We start from the raw sequence: 12,256 nt of genomic DNA, 5'->3' as shown, positions 1-12,256 counted from the left end.
GGGGAGTGGGGGCATTTCAGGCAGACAGAATAGTATGAACCATAGGTTCTCAAAATGGGTGATACCACCCCCTGGGGGTTTTGGAATGCAGTGTGGTGGTAGTAGCCTCAGGTGCACTTGGGGGGCATTGAATAAAAATAAGGGAGAAGGAAGAGAAGAAAATTTTGAAAAACCTTTAATAAATATTTCATCTGTTGTGTAACAGTTAAGGTCGTGATTACATTATTTTCCAAATAAATACATAAAATGCAGGCTATAATTAATCAAGTCCACTGACAGGTCTTAACAAGCAAATGTTGGGAGGTATGTTGCACATTGTTGAGAAGTCTAGCATACACAGGCAGGAGTATGTATGTGTAATGACTTACTTACAATATGATACTGTATGACTACATGATGCAGTATTGTGTCATCAAAATTTCAATGCAGGAAAACTACAAACTTAAAGTAAATTACTACATTTAAGATGGCATTTTTTTAAAAAATGGTTTTTTAAATGGTACAAATTTCAAAAGAAGGGAAAAAAAATTAAATAATTAAAGGAAGTAGATTTCCAGGAGGACAGTGAGTAATTTGGGTGGGGGGGGATGTGGGGGAAGGAGGTGGTAGGCTAAATAAATTTGGGAACCTCTGGACAAAGGCAAGACAGTGGTCTTCCTAGATGGGCAAGTGGTAGATGCTATTCTGCTGTGGCACTGGATGTGACACATCTTTGGAAGCTTTTTCTTTAGAAAGTGGGGGGATTCAGTTAATTTGTAAATATGTGGATTGGTATTTGGAATTGCTGTGTTTATCCAGAGGCACACCATGACAGCTTGGGCTTCTCTACCTTTTCCTGAATCTCAGAGTAGTCATTACAGAAATGGAAAGCAGACAGCGATTCCACATCCATAAGCAGGTAATAAAGAAAGCATTTTAAAAATAATTGTTTCATGCCCTTAAGATGCCCAGTACTTGTTTCTGAAAAGGATTTTAGGAAACTTTGTATGAAGTTATTTTATTAGTTAAGTTGAGTTATCTTGTCTTATAAGCATGTATCATAAGTAAGTCTTGCTTAGCAAGGGAAAAAGGATTTCTAAAACTTGGTTGACTATAAAATTGGGATAGACATCAGTTGAGAAAATGTGCTGGTGATTCTTTGAACTCCTTTGAACTTTTATTCCTTTTTCCCTTCTCATCAGGTATCTTCCCTCAGAGATGGAGAAGGCAGATTGTAGCAGAGGAGACCAGAGCTCCTTTAGCTTGAATGACTCTCCCATCAAGTCTTTTGTTTCTATTTCTGAAGCCAAGGATTGCCTAGTGGACTTTAAAAAGCAACTTTCCATTCGACCAGGCAGTCGGAAACGGACCAAAGCAAGCAGAGGAAAGAGGAGAAAATCTTGAGCTTCCTGCTATGGAACATTGACAGGTCCCTGGAAGAAATATATGGCTGAACTTCTTTCAGCAGGCCATCTACTTATTCTTTCTTTACCTGTTGGTTTGGGTCAGGCCATACTGTTGTTATTATCAGCACAACTATGCAGTCTTTAAGAATTTTTTTTTCTATGATCTGTATAGGGAAACAATGTATAGAATTTGTGTTTTCTAATTGCTTGTTTGAAATTGCTTATAGTTAAAAGAAAATTTAAATATATTTATGTATGTTTATATGAAACTGAAGCAATAAGGTTTTCCTTTCTTTCCTTTGTTTTGGATTCCCAATGTCAGACATACTAGTTTCAGTGATAAGGAATTACAGATCATGTATTTCAAAATTAAATGCATCATTGGCTTTGGATGTGTCACCAACATTCTTCTTGATCTTAGGTCAATTAGTGTGCATTGTACATTCCAAAGCATTTTCTGTGGTTATTCCCTTGAACTTTTCAGCTCTTTCTCCCCTGAACTTCATTCCAAGAAGCTCCATCTGTCTGCAACATTCTTTCATCTACCTGATGATTCCTGGCTTCATTCCACATTCCACACGCCAGTCAAAATTCTAGGTGACCAATAGACTCCTTTAGATACAGCCATTTTCCCTTCACACCATAGCCAGTAGAAATGTCTATTGGTTAGAAATTAACTCAGCTCTGCTTAATGCCAGAGGTAACAGAGGCAGCAGAGAGAATCTCTGATTTCATGGTGAGTTGCACCATTGGGTGCTTCCAATGTAGAGCAGAGATGTGGCCCAACTTTATCCAGTATTCTAGCAGTATTTAGGCTTATAAAGAAGATAAAACATAATGCAGTAGGAAAGAAGATGTGCAAGGTATACGAGAGAGTGGAAGCTGAGAGTATTCACTGGACTTGGAATCAGGGGACCTGGTTATGAATCCTGGCTGTGCTTAATACTTAGCTGACTTTGGGAAAGTCATTAACATTAGGCCTCAGTTTCCTTACCTTTAACATGAGGGGTTTGGACTGCACTAAAATCCTATGATTCTTCTGTAAGATTCAACAGAGGTGGCAGCTGGCTGAGAAAGGACCTTTGACTAGGCTAGCAATTTCTTCGATTTCCGCTTTTGGAATCCAAAATTTTTGTTTTTGAGAACTGGAGTGTAATGTTTGTTGCTTCTCGCAGGGGTTTGGTCTAGATTTCTAAAACACCTGGGATGAAAGGCACAATTCAGGTCTAAGTTCTAGATGAAACAGCCCCATACTGTTTCTTTCAGGGTGTTGGGTGCTGCTCTATACTTTTTATTCTTTTTAAAGAAGATGGGAGAGGAAACACAAGCCTGGTTCTTTTTTGATGAAAGAAGGCAAGACTGGGGCAACTGAATGTTTGTTGTCACTCTTGCTCCTTCCGTAGTAGTGCTCCCTCATATCCCCAAGGTGGTAGCAGGCTGGCATTGGCTCCACTTGTAGGAGCGTCATGATCTGTGCCAAGCAGTCATTCTGTACTTATGAGAGGGAGACTCCTCTAGTTCTCTTCAGTGCTGAGAAAAATGCTGCATTTTAACTGTGATATTGATTCTTTACCTGTTTTCCTTCTAATGAAAAGCAGTTTATCAGTTATGCACCATCAGCTTGACTCATGCTAGTTTTCACTCTCATTAAATGGCAGTTTATTGAAGGTAGATCTCCATAAATGGGGGATATAGTGTTTATCTCTTTGTCTAAAGATTAAGGAAGCAAAGAGCTGATCCTGGAACATGAATTACTTTTCCTTAAGGCTGAGTAGTCACCTTGCAAGTTTTGGTCAATAGAAGGAGGATAGAGATTAGGAAAATGGGGAACCAATAATCCAAAGTCAGGGTTTGTTTTTTTTTAATTTGGGGGAGGGGCTTATTATTTTTTTGGGGTGGAGAATCATTTAAATCTTTCTCTCTTTACCAACACTGTGCCTCAGCTTCAGTCTTAACTCTAGAATCTCCCACCTGGAGCCTTCTTAGCCTGAAAAATCTCATTGGTGAGTTCCTCCTGGGGCTTGTGTTTTGGAGATGATCCCAGGCTGGCCAATCTTCATTTCCTTCCTGGCTCTGCTTCTGACTTTCCACACTTAAAACACGTATGCCTGTCGCAGGTACTTTTACCTCTTCTCCACCTTTCTGGCTTTCTTTTGTATGTTATCTTCTCCTATTAGATTGTAAGCTCCCTGAGGGCAAGGACTATTTTTTTGCTTATATTTATTTGTATCTCCAGAGCTTAGCCTAATGCCTAACACATAAAGAATGCCTAATAAATTATTGTTTCCTTGCCTTGTTTTGCTTTACCAATGATAGTAAATCAAACTGCCCCTGTGGGTTTTCCCTGCCTTAGGGACCTCAGCATGGAGCTTCCTATTTGCTAGGGGAACTACCAATAGAATTGGTTACTTTGCCACTTGGTTGACTTTATAAGCATTAAAAGCTTTTTTTATTTGTACTACCACAAAGAGCCTAGAATGTTAGAACTGGAAGGGGTCTTTGAAGAGTATGCTTGAGCTTGAAGAACCTTAGGACGTCAGTTGTCAGAGCTAAAAGGGACCTGAAAATATAATAGACTGCATTTGTATGATAATAATAGCTAACACTTATATAGCACTTTTTATGTGCCAGATACTAGGCTAAGCACTTAACAGTTATCTCATTTGATCCTCACGACAACTCTTGGAGGAAGGTGCTTAATATTATGATCCCAATTTTACAGTGAGGAAACTGAAGCAAGCAGAGGTTAAGCACCTTTCCCAGGTTACACACCTGCTAAGTGAGGCCAAATTCGAACTGGAGTCTTCTTGACTCCAGGGTCAGTGCTCTATCCACTGTGCCACTTAGCTGTCTAGATAAAGCTTTAAGCTTTACAAAGTGTTTTCCTATTTATAGTGGTCCTGAAGTAGACAGTGCAAAAAATTATACTCATTTTGCAAACAAGGAAACTGGGACTTAGAAAATTAGTGATTTTTCTAACATTGCACAGCTGGTATCAGAACAAGTGTTCCCATTGAATGACGTCAAAATGCACCTTCACATAACAACCTACTTATTTGTGGCTTTCTTTGCTTCAACCCTGTGAAGTAGGTAGTATAAAAATGAAAAGATTGTATGTCTGTGCTTGGAAAGATCCATGGGAACTAGTAGATATCTTTTAGAAGATGAAACAGTATTGGTAAAGTAATCAACCCAAAGTTGCCATTTAAGGTATCTAGGACTTGACATAGGTCTTCTGTGTCCTGTGTTTTCCCCAGTGTCATGCTTCTTCATTCCTCTGGTTCCTAGATTTGAATTAGTTACTTCCCCAGACCTCTCTGAACTCTTGGAGAAGTTTAAGAACAGTGTACTCTACCAGGTGGAGAAATAGGGAAACTGGTAGGGAGAGTCTTGCCTCCGGGTTTCATTGTTCTTATGTAGTATCAGGAGTACTGGATTTGGGACCGAAAGATCAAGGTTCCAATCTCGCCTTTCTCACTGTTTGACCTTGGACAACTGTCCAGAGTTTCAGAACAACTATTAGATGTGTGTTCTGAGGTCCCTTTGATGGGGGAGGGGATCCCAAAAGGTTCAGCAGATATTCTGATCTTATCCAAGACCAGAAAACCTGCAATATCGTCTGGAAAGAATTCAAGGTCTCAGGCTTAATTGGAGTGAAAGTTGTAGAAGTTTATTGTTATGCTTCTCGGGCAAGAGTCCTTTAGGGGACCTGCAAGTGAGAGGGGTACATGCTTTTACTTTTAAAGGGTAGGGCTGCCATTGTCAGGGCTGGCCTGACGGGAGGGGCCTCAATGCATAGACAAAGGTCAGAGCTGACCAAGAGGAACATGTGAATAGATAGTTTAGATAAGATTTGGGCCAGGCTGGAGGAGACATGAGGGATTAAGTAAGAACAAAGGAGTCCCATGGTGCTGCCTAGGCCTAGTGCGGATAGGGGGAAGGGGCAGAGTCGGAGGTTGGGAAAGGAATTTTACAGATAACAATTTTACAATACAAATTGCAGTTACAATTTCACAGACTGGTTTCACAAGTTGGTTTCACAAATTGACCTAGACCCCAAGGTACCCCATCACCTTCCAGCTCCAAATCTGTGATCTCACAATTCATTGAGCAAAGGATTTATTGAAAAATACAGTAGATTTAGGTTACCTTGAGTGCATGCTGGCGGTGGGAAATGCAAGAACATATAAAGAATCTTAGCTTTGGAGGCAGACTACACTTAGCAGCAAGACAGTACTTATAAAATTGCCTCCTAGTTTTTAAAGCCTTACACTATCTGGTTGGATTAAGTTCTACCTATAGGGCAGGTCCAGAGCTAGAAGAGTCAGAAATCATATATGTGATGATAGTACTCTTACATTTGATTCCAAACTTGAAAACATTAACTCTTGGTGTCTCCCTTCTTTATACTTTAGCCTTTAACAACTGGAGTCAGAAGCTAAGAGCATGAGTTTGAACTATGTCAGGATTTGTTCTTATTGGTCACTGACCTTTTGATGCTGGGAACAAGCTACTGACACCTTGTTTTGTTGCCCTTGACTCTAAAGGAGTCTTTGGGACCCTTTCCTCTCCCTATGATCCCTCAAGAAAGAACAGTGGACTGAAGCCTATCTTTCTCCAGGAGGTCATTGGAGGCATTCTTCCCTCAATTATTCCAAGTCAAACCCCTTAATTTTGTAGATGGAGAAATTTATGTCCACAGAGGAGTAATTTGCTTAAGAAAAATGACAAAGCCAGAATTTGTACCCAAATTTTCTGAGTCTAAGACACTTTTCCTCTATGCCCTGCTGCGTCTTCATGCTCTCCAGCCTGGACTATTTCTTGAGATACCCACCTGACTGAAGAATTCAGGAAGATCCTGAATCCAAAGTCAGAAACAAAGAGGAATGGTGTGTCTGTGCATACACATCTCAGAGTACAGAGTTGCAAACATAAGAGAGTGAACTTGTATTGAACTTGGATCTGTGAAAAAGAGATGGAAAAGTCTAGTGGTGTCATATACCCCAGGAAAGCAGCAAAGACAATGTCTGGGAATGGGCCTGGGCTTGACTATGTATTTCAGGTCTTTAGCCCAACATGGGAACTCTGTGGTTCTCCAAAGACTCACTGGCTTCTTGACTCAGTTTCTCAGTGCACTATTGAACAGTATATGACTGAAGTCATTGATAATCTGCTATTGTTTTTCCATCCTTCATTCTCATCTTCCAGTGACATCATGAGGGTAATATTTTGACTTGTGCCTGAATTGGATTTAAGTGAGGCAGAGTTCCATGAAGTTGTCAGCTTCACTTCCTTCTCCAGAGTCGCTAAAGTCCAGTGGCAAGACAAAAGTCAAGAAGACTGGACAGGGCCCAGGATGGAGTGGTAGAGCTTGGCCTTTCTAAATTAAGGTCTTCACCAGGTCTCCATTTGTCTGAGGCCACACCCATTCAGTTACTAAGGGTTAGGTAAGAACTGAGACAAAAGATGCCCCAATTTATCATCACAAAGCTATCTGTCTGGGGAAGCAAAAGACCCTCTGCTGGAACAGAAAACAATTGCTATTTGCATTCATTCTAAGCCATCAAAATCTAAACTGAATTTACAAAAGGCTTGAACTGGGGGCTATTGTTGGCCATTCAGTGAATGCCAGTGATTTGGGTTTAAAGGTGTAGTCAAGAAGCTCCATGTAAAACACAGTGGACTTTTAAAAAACCTGTTTTTTCAGATTATATATATATATATATATTTGCTTTTTTCCCCTTTTGGGGAAGGCAGGGCAATTGGGGTTAAATGACTTGCCCAAAGTCAAACGGCTCCTGACTTCAAGGCCAGTGCCATTCACTGTGCCACCTAACCGCCCCCAGAGCTATATTTCAAGAAATCATAAATGAAAATTGTGCAGGACAAAAAGTAATTTCTCCCAGTGTTTTGAAAAAAAAAAAAATGGAAGGGGTTTCCTGCAGAAAGAAATGGGTTCACCATCTTTCAGACTTGGCATCCATCCAATGCTGACCCTGCTGAGGAGCTCTGATCTCTGAGGAGCTATGTGTCTTCCTATGTAGGTACTTGGCTAGTTCAGGCCACTACTCACAGAAGGACATTTGTCTCAGAGTTTCCCAAAAGATAGGAAGCCATAATAATTATACAATGCTTTAAGACTTAAACAACTCCTTACAAATATTTCATTTGAACATCCATGTGAAGTAGGTGCTATTATCTTAATTTTACATATGAAGACACTGAGGCAGACAAGTGATATTTAAAACTAGCTTCCCACCACTTGTAAGAGAGGAATGACTACCCATTTGGCCACACTTCCCTGTGTGCTCATCTTATTGATAGTTCTTCCAGTTCTACTTTCATCTCTTAAATTTCTCTTACACTTTAAGGTCTATAGAGTTAGAGCTGGAAAGAACCTCTAAGTGAGGCTCTAGCCCTCACATCCAACCCCCAAGAGGACAGAGACACATTAAATGATTTGCCTAAGATCACATAGTATCTCAGATAGGATTCAAATTCAGGTCTTTTTCAAAGTCCAGTGCCCTATCCACTCCTCAATGCTGACTGTGACCTTATCTAAGCTCTTTCCTGGTACTTAGGATAGTGTTCTCTGAGTACCATACACACTTAATATTGAATGAATAAATAGAAATTATGTCAGAGCTGTAGTCTATCTTGAAATAGGGATTGAAGGGACCTTTGAGACCATATCATTCAACCCTTCATTTTATAGAGTGGGGAACTAAGTCTAGAAAGGACAAGTAACTAAAAGTCCACTGGACCAGGAGTCAGAAAGACCTAAGTTCAAATCTAGCCCTCAAACGCTTACTAGTAGTGTGACCCTGGGCCTTGATTTCCTCACCAATAAGTAGAGCCTGTTTCCCAGAGTACTTGTGAGGATAAAATGAGATGGTATTTGTAAAATGCTTTGCAAGTCATACAGTGCTATATAAATACTAGCTATTATAAATTAGAGATAAGGGGCGGCCAGATGCCTCAGCGAGTAAGAGCACTGGCCCCAGTGTCAGGATGACCTGAGGATCGAATCTGGGCTCAGATACTTAGCACCACACCCAGAAATAACTGGCTGTGTAACCTTGAGCAAGTTACTTAGCCCTGATTGCTTAAAAAAAAGATAGATATATGTTTCTCATATATAATAGGTTTTATTTTCTTATCTATTCTGTTTCTCTGATTTTACTGGATGGTTTAATTCAAATTTTTTTTTTTTGTAGTTTAAAGGTCAAATTTATTAGGAGATTAAGAGATGTATTATACATGGACTATAAATACTGCACAGCTGACTTTATTCACAGTAAGACACAGAGATATAGTCAGTGCCGACCTATTTGGTGGACACTCTTGTTCTTTTGTTCCAAGAAAAGTTTGCAGTGTAAGACTTGGATTTAGGTTTGGGGACCTTTATCTCTTGAACAGCATAGCTCCAGCCATTTTTTTTTCTGCAAATGCAATTGCACCTTTTTTAGTACTAAAGGTTAGAACCAGATTTGATAGAGGATCTGCTGTTGATGCCCAACCCATCACTCTCTGGTATCAAACTCCATCTTCCACTTCTTTGTGTTGTTTACTCCAGACTGCTGCATGTTATTGTGAGTAGGAACAAAAATCTGAACTTTTCTAGTTTTGATATGTTCCTCTGGAACACCAGTCAATGTAGTGATATCCAATTTTTCATCAGCTGGGATGAGTTGTGTGTCTTGAGCTTGGTCCTTTGCCAGCCACCATGTGGAAGTGCTCAGTGATCTGGTGGGAAGCCGGAAGGTAGAGGCCGCTGCCCTTCTCATCCCCAGGGCCTGCCTCAGAACCGCTGACATTGAGACTGCTGCCATGTTGCCGCAGGCCCACTACTGCAATACATTCAAATTTAAAGTTATGATTGTTAGACTTGTATCTTTCTCCTTTTATTTCTTTTGTATTGATTTTTGTCTTCTAAGTCAGTATTTCATTCCTATGATTAATTTTATCCCTATTTTCATTATTTTAAATGCCAATTTGTTCCTACATTTTCTTCCCCCTTCCTATATATGTGCCCTTTTCCAAGTTGCTCAAATTTGTTTACTTTATTTCATTTACTTTATTTACTTCATAAATTTTTCTTTCTTTTAAAAATTGAACTATTTCCCCCTTTTGACCTGACTCTCTTTCCAATCAAGCCTACAGGCTTATTTCAAAATCTTCTCTCCCAGTCACTGCCCTTCAGAAATTTCCTTTTAAGTAATGTTCATTTGCCATACCCCTTTCCCAAGAAGTTTTCCTTTGTTTTGTCCTCTTGATAATTTCTTTTCCATTCTGGTCTATTGTGAATTCTGTTGGTTGATTCTAAGGCCATACCCTTTTTCTCCTGTTATTCTCCCTGTGAGAGTATCTGAATATCAAATTTGAACTTCTTCCTCTGTCCCATTCTATGTCATTGTGCTTGTAGATCTTATCCCATACTCTCTGTGTTCAGCTCTGCCTCACACTTAGACACATCAGTTCATGAAACCAGAGTCAAATGGAAGCAGTTGTGTGGTGGGGTGGGTGTCTTTGTAGTTGAATTCCTCATCCTCTCACTCTCCCTTAATTTAATCACCCAACTCTCCCAATCTACTTAAATCATTAATTTCTCCTTCTCTGGTCATCCTCTCTCTGGTTCTCTAACCCCCTAGGACTAACTGGCTGCCCTTGGGGAGGGGAGGCAGCATGGTACAATGGGAAAGAGCTGAAGTTAGCATCTAAGGGTCTGGATTCATAATCCTGACTTCGCCACTTATTTCCTATGGGATCTTGAACAAGTCACAATTTCTGAGCCTTCATTTCCTCATCTTTAACACGAGAAGGTTGGAGTGGGTGATCTCCATGGTCTCTTTCTGTTTTATACCATGTGAAATTTGAGTTCTTGTGAAATTTCCAAGACTAGTCACCAGGATGTTAACAGCAAAGACAGTTGGGAAACCTGGACCTGCAGAAAGGACCCATAAAATGAACAAAATACACTAACCCAGAGGGGTCTCCCCTCCTTTGAGGACCTTGAAGCCCTCCATTCAAAAAATATTTATCAATTAAGCCTTCCTTGTACAGTAAAAAAAAGTGCTAATCTGGGAAGCTAGAGAGACCTTGGTTTGAATTCCACTTTACAAGATATATGACTGGGTAAATCATGTAACCCCTCCCAACCTCATTTTCTTCATGTGTAAAATGGGAACCTGATAAAAATATATCTAGAGGGCTTTGCAGACCTTAATCACCTTATCAAGGACAGTTATCTGTATGCCTTTGAGCTCCGTCTTCTGTGTCCTCTTCCTGACCCTCAAAGACTTCTTCTAGCCCTGCCTCTTGAGCTCCTTTCCAAGAAGACTAGAGACAGCCCAGGAGGTCATCAACCTATACAGTTGAGCATGGGCTATGTGGCAAGTGCCTTTAGAGGAAGGAGGCGGGGCTGGAGGTCTTATAATCCAGTATTTCACAGCTTAGTTTCACTCTCTGGAGCAGAACAGGGTCTCTAGAAGGATTCTGAAAGAAATTAGGAGAGAGGTAAGTAAGCTTGTGCCCTGGGAAGACTCAAGAGGATTAAAGGAGCATCACAATCCTTATCCCAAGGTAAGACCAGTGAGTAATTAACTCACTCTCTGAGCCTTCTGTATTTCCTCCCCCTTTCCTCCCCAATCCTACCACATTCCATCCCATGGCTTCTACTTGGTCCTATTAGAGGGAAAGAGGTTGGAGGCAAGGGGGCTCCAGCCTTTTGATCCTGACCTTCATGAATACATCTCTCTATGGCAGAGGGGGAAAACAGGGGGAAGAGAGACTCTTATCATATATCTTCTCCATTATTTGATTTAGCAAAGAGAAGGAGGAACTATTAGAATTTGGCAACTTAGGGGTTGGTAGAGGGTGTGGCAGAAAGGGGTGAAGAAGGTGTAGGAGTGACTGACTCTAGGCCCTCCCCTTTGGACATCTCATCCGGGGTCTGCCTGGACCCCTGAGGTGACAGGCATTGTCCTGAAAGCCAGTATGCAATCATATGAAAGACTTCTAAGTGGGGAGGAGGAAGATGTTATTACATAGGAGAGTATATTAAGTATGTGTAATAATCCTGATCTGTTTCAGGGGCTATACTCTGAATTCATGAAAGTCTATTATTATTACAAAAGCAAAAGCTATAAGAAAAATAAGCCTATTGTTCCATAGGAAGTAGGATTTTTAGTCCTTAAGTAGGTAAAATAGTGAACCTACCACCATGCAAAAAAAAAAAAAAATCCAACATACCAACCCATGAAGAAGGATCTAGCAGCCAAATGACCTATGCTGATTTTCTCCCAAACTTTCCCTATGCTGTTTTCTATAAATTAGTCAGTAGTCAGGTTCAATTTACTGCCTCTTATGACTAAATTTCATACTAAAACGGAAACAAAACATTAAATTTAAAACTCACAAAGTCCACTATCCACCTCTTTCACAAACATTGAATGAAAGGCCAGTTTCCACTTTGAATAGGAAAAAAGGCAACATGACTATCTTCTGAGAATTAACCACCCTTCCCAGCGGCTTCCTAAGAGAGCGATTATGCTTTACAAAGCCTTTCAGATCCATTCTTTTATCTTTGCTCATCAGAATAACTTCGAGATAGACTAGGCAAAGGGTAAACCCTTTGTACAGAGAAAAAAAAACAGCCTTTATTTCTGAGTTTCTCTAAGGAGGTAGGAATCCCTGTGTATATGTGTGTGTATACACATATATAAATGTATCTACAGTGTGGTATGTATATCTGTCTTGTATATGCTTTTGTATCAGCAATGCCATATTCACAATGCCTATAGAGATTACAAATATGCTGATATAATTATCCATTACAAAATACGTCATGTTTGCCATATGAGGAAATAAAC

The 12,256-nt window shown here is 40.1% G+C and overlaps 1 protein-coding gene and 1 pseudogene across 9 annotated transcripts in view; one reads left to right on the top strand and one right to left on the bottom strand.

The window, feature by feature from the left end:
• Window positions 1–3,662, top strand: part of UIMC1 (ubiquitin interaction motif containing 1) — a 142,986-nt gene extending 139,324 nt beyond the window's left edge. For 7 of the 9 annotated variants that reach the window (XM_069077613.1, XM_069077620.1, XM_069077615.1 and 4 more), the window contains one exon: window positions 1,182–3,662. In XM_069077613.1, coding sequence (XP_068933714.1) covers window positions 1,182–1,383 — 202 coding nt within the window. In that variant the 3' untranslated portion in view covers window positions 1,384–3,662. Of the gene's footprint in view, window positions 1–846; window positions 899–1,181 lie in introns of all 9 variants that reach the window. The other 2 variants (XM_069077619.1, XM_069077618.1) reach the window with 1 other exon arrangement.
• Window positions 3,663–8,586: 4,924 nt separating this feature from the next.
• LOC138153568 (NADH dehydrogenase [ubiquinone] iron-sulfur protein 4, mitochondrial pseudogene) lies at window positions 8,587–9,560 on the bottom strand (annotated as a pseudogene).
• Between the last annotated feature and the right edge of the window lie 2,696 nt (window positions 9,561–12,256).

This window comes from Petaurus breviceps, unplaced genomic scaffold (assembly GCF_028583685.1).
Source record: "Petaurus breviceps papuanus isolate PSGF00001 unplaced genomic scaffold, PetGlider_PUasm1.0 90994, whole genome shotgun sequence".
Taxonomy (NCBI): domain Eukaryota; kingdom Metazoa; phylum Chordata; class Mammalia; order Diprotodontia; family Petauridae; genus Petaurus; species Petaurus breviceps.
Note: the sequence above shows the minus strand (reverse complement) of the source record. Positions and strands in the feature narration are given on the sequence as shown.